The 23,508-nt window shown below is 40.8% G+C and overlaps 1 protein-coding gene across 1 annotated transcript in view; it reads right to left on the bottom strand.

The window, feature by feature from the left end:
* LOC134572479 (complement factor B-like) overlaps positions 1 to 23,508 on the bottom strand; it is a 67,826-nt gene that overhangs the window by 18,611 nt on the left and 25,707 nt on the right. The window contains exons 6-14 of the mRNA XM_063431469.1: positions 23,309 to 23,442; positions 19,709 to 19,847; positions 17,523 to 17,654; positions 16,586 to 16,675; positions 15,177 to 15,314; positions 14,325 to 14,464; positions 10,322 to 10,442; positions 6,861 to 7,002; positions 3,721 to 3,800 (exon numbers count right to left, since the gene is read on the bottom strand). Of these exons, the coding sequence (XP_063287539.1) occupies positions 3,721 to 3,800; positions 6,861 to 7,002; positions 10,322 to 10,442; positions 14,325 to 14,464; positions 15,177 to 15,314; positions 16,586 to 16,675; positions 17,523 to 17,654; positions 19,709 to 19,847; positions 23,309 to 23,442 (1,116 nt within the window). The remainder of the gene's footprint in view (positions 1 to 3,720; positions 3,801 to 6,860; positions 7,003 to 10,321; positions 10,443 to 14,324; positions 14,465 to 15,176; positions 15,315 to 16,585; positions 16,676 to 17,522; positions 17,655 to 19,708; positions 19,848 to 23,308; positions 23,443 to 23,508) is intronic.

A 23,508-nucleotide genomic window follows, 5' to 3' on the forward strand; every position in this document is an offset into this window, starting at 1 on the left:
CTCATTAGAGAGGGGGTACTGTAATGCCTTAACTATGGTATCCTCTTACTTCCTGGTTCCACGGAGCCTAGCCACACCCCTGTATGACACGGTCTGCCTATTTAATCTGACTGCACCAGCTGATCAAGGCTGGATTATTGAACTACGTTCCTTACTCACAACCCGGCTACAACTTCGTTGTGAAATTCTCTGCTACCAGACCGGACTGAAAGACTCTGCAAAGTTCCCTTCACCTCTCCTCATCCACGACTAAAGATTAAACACTCTTCATACGCCTCTGAGGAGATCTCGGGAACCAGTGTTCTATATGCCGGAAGCTAAGTAAAACCAATGTGATAAGAGTTGCATCTAAAAGCTGTTATTACTTGTCTCCAAAAGTCCTTCGGTAAAAACAATCCCGTTACAGCTAACTTCAACTCATACTTCATATCAGTTACCTGCATCTGTCTTGCTTCAGTTAAAGTATGGAACAGCTATTGTAATTACTTATCACCTAAACCGTTGATTCTACTAAGAGACTCTTTATTGATTCAGTGTCTGCAAATTACTATCGTTTACTCCTTAAAGCTACAGTGCCTGTAATTGTGGACTTCAGTTATCATTTACTACTTAAAGCTACAGTGCCTGTAATTGTGGACTTCAGTTATCATTTACTACTTAAAGCTACAGTGCTTATAATTGTGGACTTCAGTTATCGTTTATTACTTAAAACTACAGTACCTGTAAATTGGAATTAAAGTCAATACCTTTTACTTTTTATAATAAATATTCAAACTATACGAAATCTGCAGTTGTGTTCCTTCATAACAAATGTTTAGACGTGACAGTCCCTGTTCTCCATCTCCTTTATTCAATCACTATGTTCCTGTTCTCCATCTCCTTTTATTCAATCACTATGTTCCGGTTTTCCATCCTCCTTTATTCAATCACTATGTCCCTGTTCTCCATTCTCCTTTATTCAATCACTATGTTCCTGTTCTCCATCTCCTTTATTCAATCACTATGTTCCTGTTCTCCATCTCCTTTATTCAATCACTATGTTCCTGTTCTCCATCTCCTTTATTCAATCACTATGTTACGGTTTTCCATCATCCTGTTTTCAATCACTACGTTCCTGTTCTCCATCCTCCTTTTTTCAATCACTACGTTCCTGTTCTCCATCCTCCTTTATTTAATCACTATGTTCCTGTTCTCCATTCTCCTTTATTCAGTCACTATGTTCCTGTTCTCAATCCTTTATTCAATCACTATGTTCCTGTTCTCCATACTCCTTTATGCAATCACTATGTTCCTGTTCTCCATCCTCCTTTATTCAATCACTATGTCCCTGTTCTCTATCCTTTATTCAATCACTATGTTCCGTTCTCCATCCTCCTTTATTCAATCACAATGTTCCTGATCTCTATCCTCCTTTATTCAATCACTATGTCCCTGTTCTCCATCTCCTTTATTCAATCACTATGTTCCTGTTCTCCATCTCCTTTTATTCAATCACTATGTTCCGGTTTTCCATCCTCCTTTATTCAATCACTATGTCCCTGTTCTCCATTCTCCTTTATTCAATCACTATGTTCCTGTTCTCCATCTCCTTTATTCAATCACTATGTTCCTGTTCTCCATCTCCTTTATTCAATCACTATGTTCCTGTTCTCCATCTCCTTTATTCAATCACTATGTTACGGTTTTCCATCATCCTGTTTTCAATCACTACGTTCCTGTTCTCCATCCTCCTTTTTTCAATCACTACGTTCCTGTTCTCCATCCTCCTTTATTTAATCACTATGTTCCTGTTCTCCATTCTCCTTTATTCAGTCACTATGTTCCTGTTCTCAATCCTTTATTCAATCACTATGTTCCTGTTCTCCATACTCCTTTATGCAATCACTATGTTCCTGTTCTCCATCCTCCTTTATTCAATTTCTATGTTCCTGTTCTCCATTATTCAATCACTATGTTCCTGTTCTCCATCCTCCTTTATTCAATCACTATGTCCCTGTGCTCCATCCTCCTTTATTCAATCACTATGTTCCGGTTCTCCATCCTTTATTCAATCACTATGTTCCTGTTCTCCATCCTCCTTTATTCAATCACTATGTTCCTGATCTCTATCCTCCTTTATTCAATCACTATGTTCCTGATCTCTATCCTCCTTTATTCAATCACTATGTTCCGGTTCTCCATCCTCCTTTATTCAATCACTATGCTCCTGTTCTCCATCCTTTATTCAATCACTATGCTCCTGTTCTCCATTCTCCTTTATTCAATCACTATGTTCCTGATCTCCATTCTTCTTTATTTAATCACTATGTTCCTGATCTCCATTCTCCTTTATTTAGTCACTATGTTCCTGTTCTCCATTTTCCTTTATTCAATCACTATGATGTTGGTCTCCATCCTCCTTTATTCAATCACTATGTTCCTGTTCTCCATTCTCCTTTATTCAATCACTATGTTCCTGTTCTCCATTCTCCTTTATTTAATCACTATGTTCCTGATCTCCATTCTCCTTTATTTAGTCACTATGTTCCTGTTCTCCATTTTCCTTTATTCAATCACTATGATGTTGGTCTCCATCCTCCTTTATTCAATCACTATGTTCCTGTTCTCCATTCTCCTTTATTCAATCACTATGTTCCTGTTCTCCATTCTCCTTTATTTAATCACTATGTTCCTGTTCTCCATTCTCCTTTATTTAATCACTATGTGTCAGAATCGGGACAGGGATCCAACACGCAGAGTACAAACAGGAGTAGGTACGTATACTGGACCTTAGAATGGCCGGACTAACGTAAGGAGTAAGTAAAGAATGGTCAAGAGACAAGCCGAGGTCGAGGGAACGAGAGAGCAGGTAAGCGAGAGACAAGCCGAGTCAAAAGGATAATAGAGGTAAGCGAGGTAGAACAAACAAGCCGGGTCAGAACCAAAGATACACTATATAACAAGAGCACTGAGTGACTAGACAAGCTAGAACCACGACAGGGCAATGAGCAAATGCACGAAGCACTATTTTATACCCTGGTTCTAGATAGAGTGTTACACCCCCGACGAGTCCTGATTAGTGTTAGGGACTTGATTGACAGGTCGGGACGGACCGTCGTCATGACGTCGGCCACTGAGCGCCACGTCATAAAAGGGAGCGGACTCCTCGCGGCCGGCGTGTAAACGTCTGAGAGAGCTGCGAGGAACGAGTGACTCAACCCCTCTGGAAGGATGAATGTCCACTTGTCTCACCTCCTCTGAGGTAGAGACAACAGGTACCCTGACACTATGTTCCTGTTCTCCATTCTCCTTAATTTAATCACTATGTTCCTGTTCTCCATTGTCCTTAATTTAATCACTATGCTCCTGGTCTCCATTGTCCTTTATTCAATCACTATGTTCCTGTTCTCCATTCTCCTTTATTTAATCACTATGTTCCTGTTCTCCATTCTCCTTTATTTAATCACTATGTTCCTGTTCTCCATTCTCCTTTATTTAATCACTATGTTGCTGTTCTCCATTCTCCTTTATTTAATCACTATGTTCCTGTTCTCCATTCTCCTTTATTTAATCACTATGTTGCTGCTCTCCATTCTCCTTTATTTAATCACTATGTTGCTGCTCTCCATTCTCCTTTATTTAATCACTATGTTGCTGTTCCCCATTCTCCTTTATTCAATCACTATGCTCCTGGTCTCCATTGTCCTTTATTCAATCACTATTCCATTTTGTATAACTCACTATGATCTTTGCATGTTATATGTTCTCCCTTCATCCTTAAGGCCCACGATGAGCTTTTAGTGCAGGGAATGCAGATGGGTCTGAAAGACAGAGGTTAGATTGTCACATCAACAACAACAAACATCATCATTTATTCTTATCTTTCATTTAAAAATATTATCCCCGTGACCCAAACGGCCTGTGACAGATGTGTTTTATGTGTTCTTTTCCATGTTTCCACCCTGAGTAGGCCATCCTGTACCTCTGCACCCAACCAAGGAGTGGACCGAGAGAAAACTTCAGCCTGGGTATTTAAAGTCAGAGCAGCCCAATATGTGGGGCATGTCGTGTCATCACCAATGACGCGCGCACACTCCCAAAGTGATTATGTCAGTTAGACTCCCCTCCAGGGCAGCTCATGCACAGAGCCCTACTGAAGAGCTGAATGTGTTTATTTAGTGGGTTTGTTTTTTTAAATGTATAATATTTTGTTATTTTTTTTCAAACAATCAGGGAAACAACATGCAGGGACATACAACACAATGTTGGTATGGACATTTACGCAGAAGCATACATCACACCAAGTACATACACTTTCTCTAGTGGAAGCAAATTTAATGACACCCTTCTTATGCTTTTTCTGGCAACTTGTGTTTGGTGTCCCCATGACAGGATTGCCAGAGGACAAGAGGGAAAGTTTTGGGAGAATGTCTGTGGGCTGCCTGTAGTTTTGTATGTGTTTGAAGACTGCTTGTGATGTTGCTTGTATAGAGTAGTAAGTGGGAGCAAGAAGGGCTGTGATATACGGGGGCGATAAAGGCCATAGTGTATGTGAGTATAGGAGGTGTGTTAGGAGGATAAGAGCGGTCGTATATGGGGCATATTGGTTGTAGTGTAAAAAACAGGTCGCAAGAGTATTCTGAGAACGGACAGCAGCTGAAATAGCCTGTCCTTCGGTGGGTCCCCGTTCAGAACTCAAGCTGGTTTTAGCTCATCTTGTGCCATTACAGAGAGAACATATCTGAAGCATATCAGACTGGTCCCACCCATACGGGCAGTCCAGATCCGAAATGCCAGCAAGTTCTCTCTGCACGAGAGATACAGCAACCCCAGACGATCGTTTCAGCCTTGTTAGGCATCATCAGTGAGGCATAGCTGATATATCTCTAGGCACCGTGAGCAAGGGGTCCACGTCTGGATTACCCTTTAAACTTATGGAGAGTAAAAAACAGGTCGCAAGAGTATTCTGAGAACGGACAGCAGCTGAAATAGCCTGTCCTTCGGTGGGTCCCCGCTCAGTACTCAAGCTGGTTTTAGCTCATCTTGTGCCATTACAGAGAGAACATATCTGAAGCATATCAGACTGGTCCCACCCATACGGGCAGTCCAGATCCGAAATGCCAGCAAGTTCTCTCTGCACGAGAGATACAGCAACCCCAGACGATCGTTTCGTTCTCAGTATTCTCTTGCGACCCATTTTTTACTCTCCACAAGTTTAAAGGGATAATCCAGACGTGGACCCCTTGCTCACGGTGCCTAGGGAGATATCAGCTATGCCTCACTGATGATGCCTTACAAGGCTGAAACGATCGTCTGGGGTTGCTGTGTCTCTCGTGCAGAGGGAACTTGCTGGCATTTCGGATCTGGACTGCCCGTATGGGTGGGACCAGTCTGATATGTTTCAGAGAAGTTCTCTCTGTAATGGCACAAGATGAGCAAAAAACAGCTTGAGAACTGAGCGGTGACCGACCGAAGGGCAGGCTATTTCAGTTGCTGCCCGTTCTCAGTATTCTCTTGCGACCCATTTTTTAATATCGGTTGTAGTGTTTGAGGGACAGGGGCTGCAGTATATGGCAGCAATAAAGGCTGTAATGTATGTGGGGATATGGCATGTAGTGTTTGTGGAAACATGGTCTTAAGTGTGTGGTGAGTCAGGGGCTGTAGTATGTGGGAGATAAGGGCTGTCAAATATGCTGAATACAGGTTGCAGAGTGGGGAAGAAAGCAGTGGCTGAAATTCTGCTGATGTGTAAATATAAAACTGAAATATATAAAAAAATTTAAAGAATCAAACATTTATTCCCCTCTTCCTACCTTGAGCCAGGGAGGGGGTCAAATCTATCCTAGTGGTCCAGTGGGAAAGGCACCTCGTCTTCACCCACTGCGGATCCTGACAGCTGTGTGTACTCATGGAAACTATTGGAAACCATAGTGATGCTCTGGTCTGAAAGCCAGTGCATAAACCCGCCAGAGGTCCAATCTCTCCCACAACACTCCTGAAGGTATGGGCTTTGAACTCTTCACGAGATGTTAAGCCCCCTCTATGGGCCAGCCCTACTTGAGTAGATCATTTGATCTGCCCTGTCGGTCTCAGTCCATGTCCATCGCTGCCTACTGGCCATTCACTCAGTTTGCCCAATAGCCATTCTGGGCCAGCACTCAACCAATTATGCATCTTGATTTAGACTGTATAGCAAAATGCATGGATCATACATGAGAACTCACACCGTTTGCATTTAAAATGACATTTTGAGTCAGACATTTTTTCTGTGACGATAAATATCTGTAAAAAACGAGCAATTTATTGTTTGCAATTACAGAGATTTCCTGTGCTTGCTCACAAAAAGCCCAGATGCCGTCCATGGACTTTTTCTGTAGCAAGAAGCACACAGTAGTTACAGCCAATGGAATCTCCTACAGCTCAGATCAGTAGGAAACTATGAAGATCGTTTGCCAGGATACCCATTTTTTACAGCCATGTCCAGCTTACAAATCCAGCCACATTTCCATTGCCATTGCCCTACCTGCGAAAGCCATGCTTTAAATGTTTCATTTGCCAGAAAATCCCAGCAAGTATGCCATAAGCCCAATGAAAAGCCACAGTGAGCAAAAGTAAAAGTCATTGACAAACAGCTCCATGGATTTTATGGGAATGTGGGGAATTATGTGAGAAAATGCTTGGCTCTAGAACTTAAACCTTAAATCACAAGTAATGTCCAGGAGGATTCTGCTGCCATCTATAAATAGCATGTAAACTCCGTGCCACATTTATATGGACTTACAAAAGCAAAACAATGTAACTTCCTCCATACTATTTAATTATAACTGACTCTGATTTAACTGATCATCTTAACTGCTGGTTGAATTTGGCTGTTCTCTAACCTGGCTGTTGATGAATAGGAAATCTTCCGACCTAGTTCGAGAAGTGCGACATCATAGTCAAATGTACTGTTTATGTTTTTATCCTTTTTGGCATTTCGGTCAAACTGAGGATGTCGGTAAAGGTTTTTGACCGGCAGGCTTTCTGTAAAACAGAAAACAAAGAACATGTGTGAGAAAGAAGGAATGATACAAAAGTAGAGACATGGAAAAAATCCAACGATATATGGCGCAAATCCATTGTTGCCAAATCTTATTCACTTTCTAATCCCTTTGTCCCCTTTGCCTCCAGTCCTTCGAGTGATGTATCCTAGCACTGACAGTCCAAGCCTGTGCCAGCACTACCAAACTACCGATGGCCTGGCAGCACCCTGCAATCTATAGGACCCCGTGCAATCACAAATAGAATGCATGAGATGTGGATACCTTTTGATAGGTTCACTCTTAACCCTAACTTAAGGACCAATCATACTTTAGACTGCCATAACCATCATTAAAGCATGGAATGTCTCTCTTATATAAGATCATCTAGTATCTTTGTGGAGCTCTGCTATTGAGAAATTATAAAGAGTTGGGCATATTATTTCCAAAGGATATCTTTAAAGACTGCCCTATTATTATTTAAATATTTCGGCCTTAAAGGGACTCTCCAGTGCCAGGTAAACAAACCCGTTTTCCTGCCACTGCAGAATCCTGTGTTGCACCCCTCCCTCCCACGTTGCTAAATGGGTTAAAACCTGTTCAGTAAATTACCTGAATCCAGCGCCGATGTCCCTCGGCGCTGGGTCAGGCTCCACACACGCTCCTCCCCCGCCAGCTGACGTCGGCGGGGGAGACCTATGAGGATTCCGGCGACGCTGGAGGTCCTCATGCATAGCGTGAGGATGTCCAGCGTCATATAAAACACTTTTCATGTTTTAAGAACCCGGAAGTCCTTCTAGTGGCTGTCTGATAGACAATCACTAGAGGAGGACTTAACCCTGCAAGGTAATTATTGCAGTTTATAGAAACTGCAATAATTACACGTGCAGGGTTAAGGTTGGTGGGAGTTGGCACCCAGACCACTCCAATGGGCAGAAGAGGGCAACTTAGCCCAGTGCTCTCAGCCTCTCACTTCTGTCCATGTTGAACTGAATGGATAATTGTAATACAGGAGTCTACATTTTTCACATTATCAATGAGGTTGGAGAGAGGGCTGGCTATGGGTACCAGGGAGAGGCTGCTCCCCAACAGACCATTAAAATAAATGTGGGATGGCTCCCACAGCCATAGTGGTTATGGTGGTTAAAGTGTCCTCCTTTATTAGACAAAATATGTGGTTAAATAAATTTAAAGTGAAATTCATTTATTTTAAATTACGTGTATTTTTTTTTTTACATGAAAAATTTACAAAAATAATGAAATAAGAAATGTTGTAAACAAAATAAACAAAAAAATGCCTTAAATATATGTTTTATTTTATTGGTTTCTTGGGAACTTAGCCTTAACGAGTATATTTGTCAACGTCTCACTACATGGAAGGTTTTACCAATATTTACCGAAATGACTTGATAGTTTTATAAGGTTCTAGTATTTATTCCCTTGAATGTGTATAAAGAAATGACCATACTCGAATGACTCAGCATTTACAGTGAGGGGAAAAATATTTGATCCCCTGCTGATTTTTTACATTTGCCCACTGACAAAGGAATGATATGTCTATAGTTTTAATGGTAGGTGTATTTTAACAGTGAGAGACAGAATAACAAAAATATAATCCAGAAAAACGCATGTCAAAAAAGTTATAAATTGATTTGCATGTCATTGAGTGAAAAAAGTATTTGACCCCTTCGACTTAGTACTTGGTGGCAAAACCCTTGTTGGCAATCACAGAGGTCAGACGTTTCTTGTAGTTGGCCATCAGGTTTGCACACATCTTAGGAGGGATTTTGTCCCATTCCTGTTTGCAGATCCTCTCCAAGTCATTAAGGTTTCAAGGCTGACGTTTGGCAACTCGAACCTTCATCTCCCTCCACAGATTTTTCCATGGGATTAAGGTGTGAAGACTGGCTAGGCCACTCGAGGACCTTAATGTGCTTCATCTTGAGCCACTCCTTTGTTGCCTTGGCTGTGTGTTTTGGGTCATTGTCATTGTCATTGTAATTAAGGAATGTCCCATTTTCAATGCCCTGGCTGAGTGAAGGAGGTTCTCACCCAAGATTTGATGGTACATGGTCCCGTCCATCATCCCTTTGATGCGGTGCAGTTGTCCTGTCCCCTTAGCAGAACAACACCCCAAAAACATAATGTTTCCACCTTCATGTTTGACGGTGGGGATGGTGTTCTTGGGGTCATAGGCAGCACACCTCCTCCTCCAAACACGGCTAGTTGAGTTCATGCCAAAGAGCTAAATTTTGCTCTCATCTGACCACAATACTTTCACCCAGTTCTCCTCTGAATCATTCAGATGTTCATTGGCAAACTTCAGACAAGTCTGTAAATGTGCTTTCTTGAGCAGGGGGACCTTGCGGGCGCTGCAGGATTTCAGTCCTTCACAGCGTAGTGTGTTACCAATTGTTTTCTGGTCTAAGCTACCTTGAGATCATTAACAAGATCCTCCTGTGTAGTTCTGGGCTGATTCCTCACCATGCTCACGATTATTGAAACTCCATGAGGTGAGATTTTGGAGCACCAGACCCAAGGGAGACTGACAGTTATTTTGTGTTTCTTCCATTTGCGAATAATCACACCAACTGTTGTCACCTTCTCACCAAGCTGTTTGGCGATGGTCTTGTAGCCCATTACAGCCTTGTGTAGGTCTACAATCTTTTCCCTGACATCCTTGGACAGCTCTTTACAGCTTCTTTACAGGTAACGAGCTAAGATTAGGAACATTCCTTTTAAGAGAGAGTGCTCCTCATCTCCGCTTGTTACCTGTATAAAAGACACCCGGGAGCCAAAAATCCTGCTGATTGGTAGGGGATCAAATACTTATTTCACTCATTGACATGCAAATCAATTTATAATTTTTTTGACATGCATTTTTCTGGATTATTTTTTTTTTTTTTTGTTACTCTGTTTCTCACTGTTAAAATACACCTACCATTAAAATTACAGACTGATCATGTCTTTGTCAGTGGGCAAACGTTCAAAATCAGCAGAAGATCAAATACTTTTTCCCTCACTGTAGCTCCAATTTTTCATTGAGATTTTGTACCTTAGTATTAAGGGAAAAACCTATACAATCATTGACTATTTTACTGATTTTGATGTGATAGAAGATTATTTGCTTATTTTTGTTAGGCCAAAATAAGTGGATATATAAAATGTTTTGTTTTTTCCAAACTTTGAAATTCACTTTGAATTTACTCTGAATTTTCAACACATTATCATATTTATTAATGGCCCTGCTGTAAATCCATGTTAGTAGTTGTTTATGACTGTATGTTGACATGCTGAATGGATAAAAAAGAATGGGCACTCACCAGTCCCAACTTGCACGTTGATATGCTTTGTTTCTTCATCAAAATGGAAGCAGTGCGCAGCCGTCAGGATAAAGTTTTTGGTCAAAATTGATCCTTTGCAAGTTTCTTGAGCCCCAGGACGCTGGATAGCGGATAAGGTATAAAAATAATGTATGGCCGTCAGTGAGTTCAGTAATGTCTGTCAATCTAAGTCTTATATCTGTCAGCATAAAGGTAACCTGCCTAACTTTAGCGTTAGTAACGTAAAATTTGTCCAGATTTGGATGCTAATGATTGGCTTAGACTGTCAGCTGACACACACACACAACAATCAATGCATCCAAATATGGACAATGTTCATATTGCTAATGAGTTACTGTAAATTCTTCATTATGGCAATGATGGCAAAGAGGGAGCCGGGCCAGGGGAGCCTGCGGATGGTTTGATGATGGTTTGATGATGGTTTGGAACAGAACTGGGGGACAACGCCATTAGCCTACTAGACCTGTAAGATTTTCCCATGAACTAACTTTTTAGATCTGCTGTGCTTACAACTAAATCTGCAACTAATGCAATTTTACCATTTTTAACAGACATAAATATTTCTGTCCTCTAGGTAGTGGGGTGTAGACTACATATCTGGTATCCTCTCTTGTTTGGATTCACCCCTGTTTAGCGAGTATCATCGGGTGCCCGCAAATCATACACAATTAACTGTAAATCACACACACACACACACAATGTGACATACATTGTATGTGTATGACTTCCTGGATATTGTATATTATTTGCGGGTGTGTGGGAGACTCCCAGAACCTCTGGAAGAGTTAGGATGTCTGCACACTGTACGCACACACAGCCATCCACACTGTACTCACATCTACCTACAATGGACACACACATCTCAGCTCCAACGCTGTACACAGATACAGTTATCCACACTGTGCTCACACAGCTTTTCTCCCACACTGTACGTACACACACACAGCTACCCCCACTGTGCACCAACACACAACTACCCACACTGTACACACACCGCTCAGCTACCCACACTGTACACACAGCTTGGCTACCCACACTGTACACATTTCAGCTCCAGTTCTGTATACACACACACACCTACCCATGCTGTACACTCACATCTCAGCTCTGATGCTGAACATACACACAGCTACCCACACTGTACACACACATCCCAGCTCCAATGCCGTACACACACACACACACACACACAGCTACCCACACTGTACATACACATCTCAGCTACCCAACCTGTAAACACAGACATACTGCTACCCACACTTCTCACTGTTGCACATATTGCTACTACACACATACTGCTGCACAGACTACTGCAAATTCTGTCACCCACACTGTTACACATAGACACTCACATACTACAATGCACACTGTACACACACACACTGATACACAAACTACTGCACATGCTGCTCTTCACACTGTTACAAACACACTACTGCACACACTGTACACAAGAACATACACAGAAATACATGCAGACACTGCTACAAATAAGCACACGCTATACATATATACAAATACACCCTCAATCTATTTGTGTGCAAATTCTGTGCCTGCAGGAGCTCGTGTGCAAATATGACCTTGTTCGTGCAGTTTGTCTTATTATATACATTATCTCACAAAAATGAGTACACCCCTCACATGTTTGTAAATATTTGACTATATCTTTCATGTGATAACACTGAAAAATGTACACTCTGCTACAATGTAAAGTAGTAAGCCTGTATAACAGTGCAAATTTTCTGTCCCCTCAAAATAACTCAACACACAGCCATTAATGTCTAAACCGTTGGAAACAAATGTGAGTACACCCCTAAGTGGAAATGTCCAAATTGGGCCCATAGTGTCAATATTTTGTGTGGCCACCATTATTTTCCAGCACTGCCTTAACCCTCATGGGCATGGAGTTCACCAGAGCTTCATAGGTTGTCCTCTTCCACCCCTCCATGAAAACATCCCAGAGCTGGTGGATGTTAGAGACCTTGTGCTCCCCCACCTTCCATTTGAGGATGTCCCACAGATGCTCAATAGGGTTTAGGTCTAGAGACATGCTTGGCCAGTCCATCATCTTTACCTTCAGCTTTTTTAGCAAGGCAGTGGTCGTTTTGGAGATGTGTTTGGGGTCGTTATCATGTTGGAATACTGCCCTGCGGCCCATTTTCCAAAGGGAGGGAGGGGAGGGGAGGGGATCATGCTCTGCTTCAGTATGTCACAGTACATGTTGGCATTCATGGTTCCCTCAATGAACTGTAGCTCCCCAATGCCGGCAGCACTCATGCAGGCCCAGACCATGACACTCCCACTACCATGTTTGACAGTAGGCAAAACACACTCGTCTTTGTAGTCCTCACCTGGTTGCCGCCACACACGCTTAACACCATCTGAACCAAATAAGTTTATCTTGGTCTCACCGGACCACAGGATATGGTTCCAGTAATCCATGTCCTTAGTCTGCTTGTCTTCATCAAACTGTGTTTGCTGGCTTTCTTTTGCATCATCTTTAGAAGAGGCTTCCTTCTGTGATGACAGCCATGCAGACCAATTTGATGCAGTGTGCGGTGTATGGTCTGAGCACTGACAGGCTGAATGGGGGTGCGACCATTATGTGAAACTTTTTTTTTTTTTAATAGTTGCTGATAATATTATAGTTGCTAATAACATAGCTGCTGAGAACATGCATATTACATGCTCTGTCCTCCTGTCATTTTAACTAAGAACATACATACACATTCCTAATGCATTGCGTAGATAAAATGCACTAAAATACAATAAACTGATAGGAAAGAATGATCTTGAGTATAAGATCAGTAGGAGGTTTGCCATCATTTTTAAGAATATGAATGTCTTACAACAAAACCAGCAATGGTCATGTATGCGACTATTACGTGATGAATTAGATTTGAACCAATTTTTGGATTGAAAAACCAGGGTGCGACTATTATGCGGTGGCGACTATTATGCGGTGAAATACGATATTTCCCAAAGACATCCTCTGGATATGACGCTGAGCACGTGCACTCAACTTCTTTGGTCGACCATGGCGAGGCCCGTTCTGAGTGAAACCTGTCTTGTGAAACCGCTGTATGATCTTGCCCACCGTGCTGCAGCTCAGTTCCAGGGTCTTGGCAATCGTCTTGTAGCCTAGGCCATCTTTATGTAGAGCAACAATTCTTTTTTTCAGATCCTCAGAGAGTTATTTGCCATGAGGTGCCATGTTGAACTTCCAGTGACCAGTATGAGAGTGTGAAAGCGATAACACCAAATTTAACACACCTGTTCCCCATTCACACCTGAGACCTTGTAACACTAACGAGTCACATGGCACAGGGGAGGGAAAATGGCTTATTGGGCCCAATTTGGACATTTCCACTTAGGGGTGTACTCACCTTTGCTGCCAACGGTTTAGACATTAGTGGCTGTGTGTTGAGTTATTTTGAGGGGACAGCAAATTTACACTGTTATACAGGCTGTACACTTACTACTTTACATTGTAGCAGAGAGTCATTTCTTCAGTGTTTTCACATGAAAAGATATAATAAAATATTTACAAAAATGTAAGGGGTGTACTCACTTATGTGAGATACTGTATGGGTATATCTATAAGTAAATAATAAGAAAAGGGTTTACTAACAGATTTATAAAATGTTTGAATTTCAAATGAAAATCAAGGCCTCTGAGCTTGAAGTATAATCACCAATTAATGTTAATATATGTAAGAGATGGTGAGTTTGTGGGTCAGAGGTGTACCTAGATTATCCAGGACAAAAATGTATTTTGGCAGAGTGATCCGCAGCCCAATACAACAGCCTCAGCACCTGCCATGCAACACCCCCACAAGCACAAACTATGGAAACAGGGGGGTGCACTGTTCTACCCACTTCAGCCTGTCGACCCCCCTTTCTGAAGAGAATGGCCAATTGTATGGGTATTAGGGAAGGACTAAACTGGTCATGAGTTAGTACGATTTCTCCAGAATACATACAGTTATGGTGATTTTAGCAATCCAAGGGAACTTCTCATTGACAAGAGTTTTCTTCTTTTTTTCATCAGTATTTGGATCATTAAAAACTTCATCTATAATCTCTTTGTTGAGTCCGCACATATCCATAGCGTCTGTCTCATCTGGGGGAGAAAGTGGCAATCTTTAGTGGGAGGATGGTCAATGACAGACTGTAGCAATGAAGGAAATCAGATAGGTCACTAGGGAAGAAGGATTTGAGTGTTTAAAACAGGCTTTAGCTCTCTGCAGTGATTAAAGGGTTACTCCAAGCACCATGACCACTTTAATGATTTGACGTGGTCATGGTGGTATGAGTCAGTATGTGCCATGTTTCTGAATGAAACATTGCACATACAGAGTTATTGTTCATTGTATGCTGTATGCATGCATTTAAGTATGCTGTCTTTTATTGGGGCTATATCGAAAACAGTTTACAAAGCTGCAGAAATCTTGTCTGCTGCCTTTGCAAACCCTTCCCTTTTAACCCTGTCCAGACTTTCCGTGGCTTCCCAATGCAGCTCAATGAGAAGTCTTTGCAAGGCAGGTGCTCTGAGCAATTGCTGCCTCACCACTGAGCTAACCAAACCAGGAAGTAACTGGACCGGTACTCTGCTTGAAAGCCAGGGGACTGTAACAAGGTTAATTTATAAAAGTGCCAATTTCTATTGAAGTTAATGTGCTTTAGGGGTTAGAGTGTCCCTTTAAGGCTGTATGGAGTGTGCATGTGAGATGGGAGAGACACAGTAAGGAGAGAGCTTAGATACAGAAAATACAGACAATGTATTCCAGGAAAGACAGGCCACGTAACAGGTTGGAATACAATATTATTTGTACCTATCATGCTGTCAAACGCCTTCTTCATGTGGTCTATATTCTGCAGGCGGAACGTGTGCTGTTCATTAGGCTTCTTTGATGCAAGAACGTTCAACTCGTTGTTATCGGTACCGTCCCCCAAACCAAAGACATACACATCTGTAAATTAAATAGCAAATAATATCAGACAAGAGTGAGCCATGAGAGGGTTTGCAAGGGGGTGGCAAAATTGACTCACACCGTTCTGTAATGTGTAGAAATAACAAGTGTTACATTGGGATGCCTGTTGGTACAATACTACAGGAGGGAGGCAGCATGAAGAATTATCCATCTCAATGAGGACTCTATCAAAAATTCTATACTCTGTCCTTAAGACATTAAATGTCAGTTGCCACAACTCTGACCATTTTTCTAGTTTACCTAAATCATTTGCCATTTGGCTTATCCCTCCTGGAACATCAACCGTGTTACATATCTTAGTATCATCCACAAAAAGACACACCTTACCATCAAGACCTTCTGCAATATCACTAATAAAAAATATTAAAGAGAATGGGTCCAAGTAAAGATCCCTGAGGTACCCCACTGGTGACAAGCCCAAGCTTCAAATATACTCCATTGACTACAACCCTCTGTTGCCTGTCACTCAGCCACTGCCTTACCCATTCAACAATATTGGAATCCAAACTTAAATATTGCAGTTTATTGATAAGCCTTCTATGTGCAACAGTGTCAAAAGCCTTACTGAAATCTAGGTAAGCAATGTCTACTGCACCACCCTGATCTATAATTTTAGTTACCCAATCAAAAAATTCAATAAGATTAGTTTGGCATGATCTCCCTAAAGTAAACCCATGTTGTCTCTGATCTTGAAATCCATGTGATTTTAGATGTTCAACAATCCTATCCTTTAACATGGTTTCCATTTCTTTGCCCACTACTGAAGTAAGGCTCGCTGGCCTATATTTGCCCAGATGCTCCCTACTACCTTTCTTGTGAATTGGCACAACTTTGCTAATTTCCAATCTTCTGGGTCTACTCCTGTTAATGACTGATTAAATAAATCCGTTAACGGTTTTGCTAGTACACCACTAACCCCTTTTAATAACTTTGGGTGTATTCCATCAGGCCCTATCAACATATTTGTCTTTCCTTTTATTGTATGAGGTATTGTTTATATAATATATTTATTTGTACAAGGCACAGTTTATATAATATATTTTACTGTATGAAGCATAGTTTATATACTATATTTTATTGCATGAGGTATAGTTTATATTATATATTTTATTGTACAGTATACGGTTTTTGTGTTATTGTATTTTACACATAGTGGCTGTGCGATTGTATCTTACATGGTAGATTTTATATAATATTCAGCATAGAATACATAGTATTATACGATTGTTGGCACATGATTCTTTTCATACCCAGAAAGTCTTCCCGTGAATTTCCAATTTCCAGGAAAAGTTTGATTTTGTCTAGCTCCACCTTAGGATCTCCACCCATATTATACTTTCCTGAAAAGACAGACAGTAAGCGGTGTAATTAAGCATCTGAGAGTTTAGAGGAGGATTGATCTGAGTTGAGTACCCGTGGGTAAAGAGAATTGTGCATCAAACAAGTTAGTTTCATGTTATCGTTTTCATTACAATAAAACAGGCTTTGCCCCTTTAAAGTGTTAATTATAGTGTGCAAATAAAATGGTAAACATTTCAGTTATATTTATTTAAATTCCAGGCTGAATTTAACAAAATATCGGTGGGGAGGGAATGAATAATTATGTGAGGTACTTTGAATATAAAAGAACAAAAAATTTATTGTGGCACTCTCTGCATTAAGTAAAATACAAGAATTATTCTAGTAACCAAGATAAATATTTAGTTTGTCCTATATAATTTTGAAAATTAAATGTCCCTCGCAACAGGGGATTGGTTGTCCTGGAGGCTGGGCTGAGGAAAGACCAAGGCACCCACAGTGAGGGGTGTGCTGTCATTGGTTGTTAATTACCAGCAGGCTATGTGTGCTGATGACGGATGTCTTTTATGCACATAACTGATATTAGCAGCCCAGAACTCTTGTCCAGCTTTGTTCTACTCAGAGCTGCTCACTCGGAGACAAGTGATCTGAGATAATTGTTTAAAGGGCCCTGGAGTGCAGTATTTATTATTGGTTATCTATAAAAACTAGGTGGAGGCTTGTTAGTAAGAGTTGATGTCTAACTGTGGTATATATTCCCTGTTAATGTGCTTTTAAAATTCAAAGATTGAAAGCCAGGTAGTGGTGAATGGTACTGTTTGGAAATCATTGTTGGTGTGGGTGTTGGTGTAACATGCTGTATCAGACACTGCTGTAGCCATTCGTTACCATCTGTCATGAGCAGAATGACATTTCGGGTCTTCATGAATTGAGCTTTCTCTCTCAGCTCCTGCAAAACCAACATCTCATATAGACTACGAAAGGCAGATCTGGTGTTAGTTCCCTTCTTATCTCCATGGGCTGAAAAGGTGAGACAGATAAAAGCAGTTGGAAACATTGTTCTATTTTTAATTTCGTTTTTATTAACGGATTCTAATATAGAGTTATAGCAACAGGACTGAGTGAAAATTTGACTTGGTTAAATCCGAGCTCAGTACCCTACTTTCTAATCGAGAATCCTAAAATACAAGTTTTTTCTTTTTCCTATATTTTTAATTTCCTTAACAGCCTATTGTAGGCTACCATAATTAGGGTAATAGGTGGATTTATAATGTTTGCTATCTCAATGGATGTTTGCTATCTCAATGGATGTCTATGGGTGGATGTTTGCTATCTCAATGGATGTCTGTGGGTGAATGTAGGATGTTTGCTATCTCAATGGAAGTCTATGGGTGGATGTAGGATGCCTGCCATCTCAATGGATGTCTATGGGTGAATGTAGGATGTTTGCTATCTCAATGGAAGTCTATGGGTGGATGTAGGATGTTTGCTATCTCAATGGAAGTCTGTGGGTGAATGTAGGATGTTTGCCATCTCAATGGAAGTCTATGGGTGAATGTAGGATGTTTGCAATCTCAATGGACGTCTGTGAGTGAATGCAGAATGTTTGCTGTTTCAATGGAAGCCTATTGGTGAATGTAGGGTGTTTGCTATCTCAATAGAAGTATATGGGTGAATTGTCAGGGTACCTGTGGTCTCTACCTCCGAAAGAGGTAGAGACTTAGCTGTTCCTCCATCCAGACGGTCTGATGGCTCCCTTCCCCGCGGTCTATCCGGTCATGCTAGGCCGGCCGCGAGGGAGTGACTGCCTTTTACAGCATCTAGGCAGGAAGTAGTCATCAGGACACTCCCCCGGAACAACCTGTCAGTCAATGGCTGCAGGACCAATCAGGACGCCTTGGAGGCGTGGTTACTGCTCTGAACAGGGTATTTAACAGAGCTTCTTTCATTAGCTCATTGCCCTGTCGTGGTTCTAGCTTGTTCTAGTCACTCAGTGCTTGTGTATTCTATTATCCCTTTTGGTTTTGACCCGGCTTGTTTACCTTACTCTGCTTATCTCTGTTACCCTTGATTCGGCTTGTCTCTCGCTTACCTGTCTTCTGTTACCCTCGACCTCGGCTTGTCTTTGACCATTCTATACTGTACTACTTACGTTAGTCCGGCCATTCTAAGGTCCGGTATACGTATCTGGCTACTGTTTGTACTCTGCGTGTTGGATCCCTGTCCCGATCCTGACATGAATTTAGCGTGTTTGCTATATCAGTGGAAGTCTATGGGTGACTGTATGGTGTGTCTATCTTAATGTAAGTCTATGAGCGAGTGTGGATCCTAATTTTGCTCTAAAGTTTTAAATTAATTTTTGATATGTGAATTCTGTATTTGAAGAAAACATGCACTTTACTTATATAAAGATTCATAATTTTTTGTTATCATGTCTCTGGCCTTTAGATTTCTTTTTATTGATTGTTGATATGTCTTGAGATTTTCTTTAGTTACATATCCATACTATGCACATTTTTCTACAGGATGTATTGAGATTTTGTGCTTGTTAACCTTTTTTCTCTTTACCTAGAAACCAGTCCATAAGTAAGAGAGAGACACACATAGGGGTTTTGGGGGAGAAGAGACACACAGAGGGGCTGGAGGGAGAAAGAGACACACAGAGGAGCTGGGGGAGAGACCAACAAAGGGGCTGAGAGAAAGTAAGAGATACACAAGGGGGAAGGGTTTCAAACACACAAGGGGGGGTATAAGACACACAAAGGTGAAAATCGGGGGAAAGATACACTAGAGCGGAAAATACAATAAAAAAAGTGGATGAGAAACACAAAAGGGAGTAAGAAGTTCAAAAGGGGGGTTAAGAGAAACACAGGTGAAGATGGTTTTTGTTTGCTTTTTTTTGCAGAAGTGAGAGCAGAAAAATGCATCTTTGCCTGCGTAGCAAAAGTTGTGGCACCAACCCTGAGTAGAGTGTCTCTCTTCATTTAGTTCCTGGTATAATATTATTTAGCTCTGTATAACATGGACTAACACAGTATGCTATTCATTACTAAAGGAAATCGCACAGTACTAACCTCCATACTTAAACTCATCCAGTTTGTCTATCACTTTATCTGCTTCCACACTCTCTTCATCAGACAGACGGACAACTGGGATTGCCTCAGAAGCATAAGAGATAATTGAGTATCGGGGTTTGATATCAAAGCTGGAAACCTGCCAATAATTTATAAAATCATACAGTGATTTATATACAGTCAAATGCATTGATGCTGCTAATAGGTGACAGGTACACAATTAACCATAGGGACATTGCAGTTTATGTCTCTTTAAGGTGTTCAAATTATATTTACGATATCGTGTACATGTGTTTTTGTCATTACAGAAGTAACTACCCTGACATACGCCCTGTTTAATCTAGAGCAGGGGTTCCCAATTAATTTTTGCAGTGGAACCCTTTGACATAGAGTACAAAAATTGTGCATCGTAAATTGCTGGCTGGCCGCTGGTGTGTGAGGTCGGCAGCAGCTCTCTTACCGTCTTTCTGACCGGGCCCCTGTTCAGCTACACCCACCGGGTGTCCGTAAGTGCTTGGACCAACTGATGGGCAAATCGTGGCAGAACCCCAATTTTGTTGTAGAGTTTCACGGAACATCAATTGGGAAATGCTAATCTAGAGGTATCTCAACTTACAGTAAGACTAACCTAAATAACCTCTACCCCATTCTAAATTTTTCTCATGTATTTATTTTCTTTTTCTCTTTATTTTTTTTCTTACTATTGCCTCTGTTATATTCATTATCCCTTTCTCTTTTTTATATCCTTAACTTGCACAAATAAACATGAATAACATGGAAGAAATATACTGTTTATCTGCAGCAAAAGCTGTATATTAGACCTGCACAGAGTGGATTCTTTATTCTAATTTGTGTTTTATTTTTTTTTTTTATAAACTCTTTACTTCAATAAAGATTGTACAAAAAAAAAAAAAAACACTGCAGGCACCATCTCATTGAATTAGTTATAGTACCTCGAATCTCCTGGCTCAGTCACTCTATTCAGTGTTAAAGGGACACTATAGTCACCTGAACAACTTTAGCTTAATGAAGCAGTTTTGGTGTATGGAACATGCCCCTGCAGCCTCACTGCTCAATCCTCTGCCATTTAGGAGTTAAATCCCTTTGTTTATGAACCCTAGTCACACCTTCCTGCATGTGACTTGCACAGCCTTCCATAAACACTTCCTGTAAAGAGAGCCCTTTGTAGGCTTTCTTTATTGCAAGTTCTGTTTAATTGAGATTTTCTTATCCCCTGCTATGTTAACAGCTTGCTAGACCATGCAAGAGCCTCCTGTATGTAATTAAAGTTCAATTTAGAGATTGAGATGCAATTATTTAAGGTAAATTACATCTGTTTGAAAGTGAAACCAGTTGTTTTGTTTTCATGAAGGCTCTGTCAATCATAGCCAGGGGAGGTGTGGCTAGGGCTGCATAAACAGAAACAAAGTGAGTTAACTCCCAAATGACAGTGAATTGAGCAGTGAAATTGCAGGGGAATGATCTATACACTAAAACTGCTTTATTTAGCTAAAGTAATTTAGGTGACTATAGTGTTCCTTTAAACCATTTTTTGACTAGTTTAGTTAGGGTTCCCTGGCCACTCTCAGTGCGCCCCCTACTGGCAAGGCAGAGATTACACTCTTTATTCTAGCCATATAAATTCATACCAGCAATGCGCCTTGTGATAGGATGTAAGGAACAATTGTTATTGAATTCTGTGCTTACTACTCACCAAGTCCCTGAGGAAGTCCAAATCCAGGACGAAACGCGTAGGACGCCCAGTGGTGATTGCTTTATACTTCTATGTAAGTTATTAAATACATTGTATACCTTACTCTGGGAGTGTGATGATGGAAGAATCAATTTGAATAGAAGGAGGAGTTTTATTCAAGGCTGTTTAACAAGTGTAAATCTGTGAGTGGCCACTTGTTAACACCATCTATGTGATTCATCTCCACACAGTTATATGCTATGTTATTTACTCTCTATTTAGCAGATTATCCCCTATTTTGTATGTATACGTTTTGCTGAAGACAGGAGGAAGTCTTTGGGGATTCATCTGGATTCTTCACCTAATACAGGGAAGCTCCTGTCTGCTAATATTCGTATTTTTTCACTGGGTTTTGTTCACACGCTTGTTTGTGTTTTTTCTGTATAGGATGTAATTTGTCAGTTGACACTCTCAGCCATTCACAGAGGTTGAAGCTAAGGCTAATGTTTCCCATAGAGGGGATTGGCTGCTGTGGACTCTTGTTTAGCATTACAACATTAAAACTGGTTTAACACTGAATGGAAGGAATTCACTATTCACTTTTCCCAATACCCTTTCCGTGTGTCATTACAGATTTTGCCTTTTATCTGAAAGCAAAGTTGAATTGTTAGTGTAGCACTCACCTACGAGGTTGACCTTGATGGTGCAGGTGAGCTTACACTTAAATGGCCATTGGTGTGATGCTAAAAACCTCCCATTATTTAAATGTGCTAAGAGAGAGAGAGAGTGCTAAGGGATAGAGAGCGCAGGTAACTGTTTTTTCTTCTTTTGTTTTATGTATTTGGGTGATGGAAACTATAGCCACTGCTGCTGCCCAGGAGTGATGGGAGTTTGAGCGCAGGATTTCATTTCGTGTGTTTGTTACAATAAGCTATAGGGTGCATTTTCTCTGATCCAATAATGTCTAACGTGTGATTGTGATCGTATTAACATCATGTAATGACATGTCACCAGGTTGGGTTTGGATCACCAGATTTGAGTAGGTGGATTTGTGGACCAGACTGAGACTATCCAGGTAGAAAGCAGAAATTGCTTTATAATTATCTAAATGATCTGGCTTTGCTGGGTACAGATAGCATACCAGCAGTATCATTGTAGCAGTATTATGTTTCTATACCTTAGAGAGAGTTCAAAGAAGGGCTATTAAACTGGTTCATGGATTGCGGGATAAAACCTACCAGGAAAGGTTAAAGGATCTTAACATGTATAGCTTGGAGGAAAGACGAGACAGGGGGGATATGATAGAAACATTTAAATACATAAAGGGAATCAACACAGTAAAGGAGGAGACTATATTTAAAAGAAGAAAAACTACCACAACAAGAGGACAGTCTTAAATTAGAGGGACAAAGGTTTAAAAATAATATCAGGAAGTATTACTTTACTGAGAGGGTAGTGGATGCATGGAATAGCCTTCCAGCTGAAGTGGTAGAGGTTAACACAGTAAAGGAGTTTAAGCATGCGTGGGATAGGCATAAGGCTATCCTAACTATAAGATAAGGCCAGGGACTAATGAAAGTATTTAGAAAACTGGGCAGACTAGATGGGCCGAATGGTTCTTATCTGCCGTCACATTCTATGTTTCTATGTTTCTATTGTGTGATCTTCGACTGTGAATGCAATATGTGTTTAATGTGTGGATTGGGGTTACATGGTTCAGGTATGTGGTGGTTCCCTAATGTCCATTTCTGCTGATTCTAAGTAAAGACACTGCAATCCCACAATCTCCCATATTTATACTTCCCACCTGCTGCACAAATGCAGGTTATTGCTGAGTGATAGAATCTTCAGAAACGTTAGAGACTAACACACCCAGTCTGTGATACAGTGTTACTCTGCCAGTATACCTTATCTATGAACGTTATGCTGCTCTCCTTGGCAGTATTAAAGTCTTCTTCTTTAACACTTTTTGATGCATCCAGGATAATAAATATATTCATGGGATCTCCCTTCTTTATACGAAGTTTTCGTTTGCTGATATCTGGTGGGGGAATATGAGAACATTAGAAATTTGGGGGAGGTTGGCAAAAAGCAAAGATATATGTCA

This window comes from Pelobates fuscus, chromosome 9 (genome assembly GCF_036172605.1).
Source record: "Pelobates fuscus isolate aPelFus1 chromosome 9, aPelFus1.pri, whole genome shotgun sequence".
Classification (NCBI taxonomy): domain Eukaryota; kingdom Metazoa; phylum Chordata; class Amphibia; order Anura; family Pelobatidae; genus Pelobates; species Pelobates fuscus.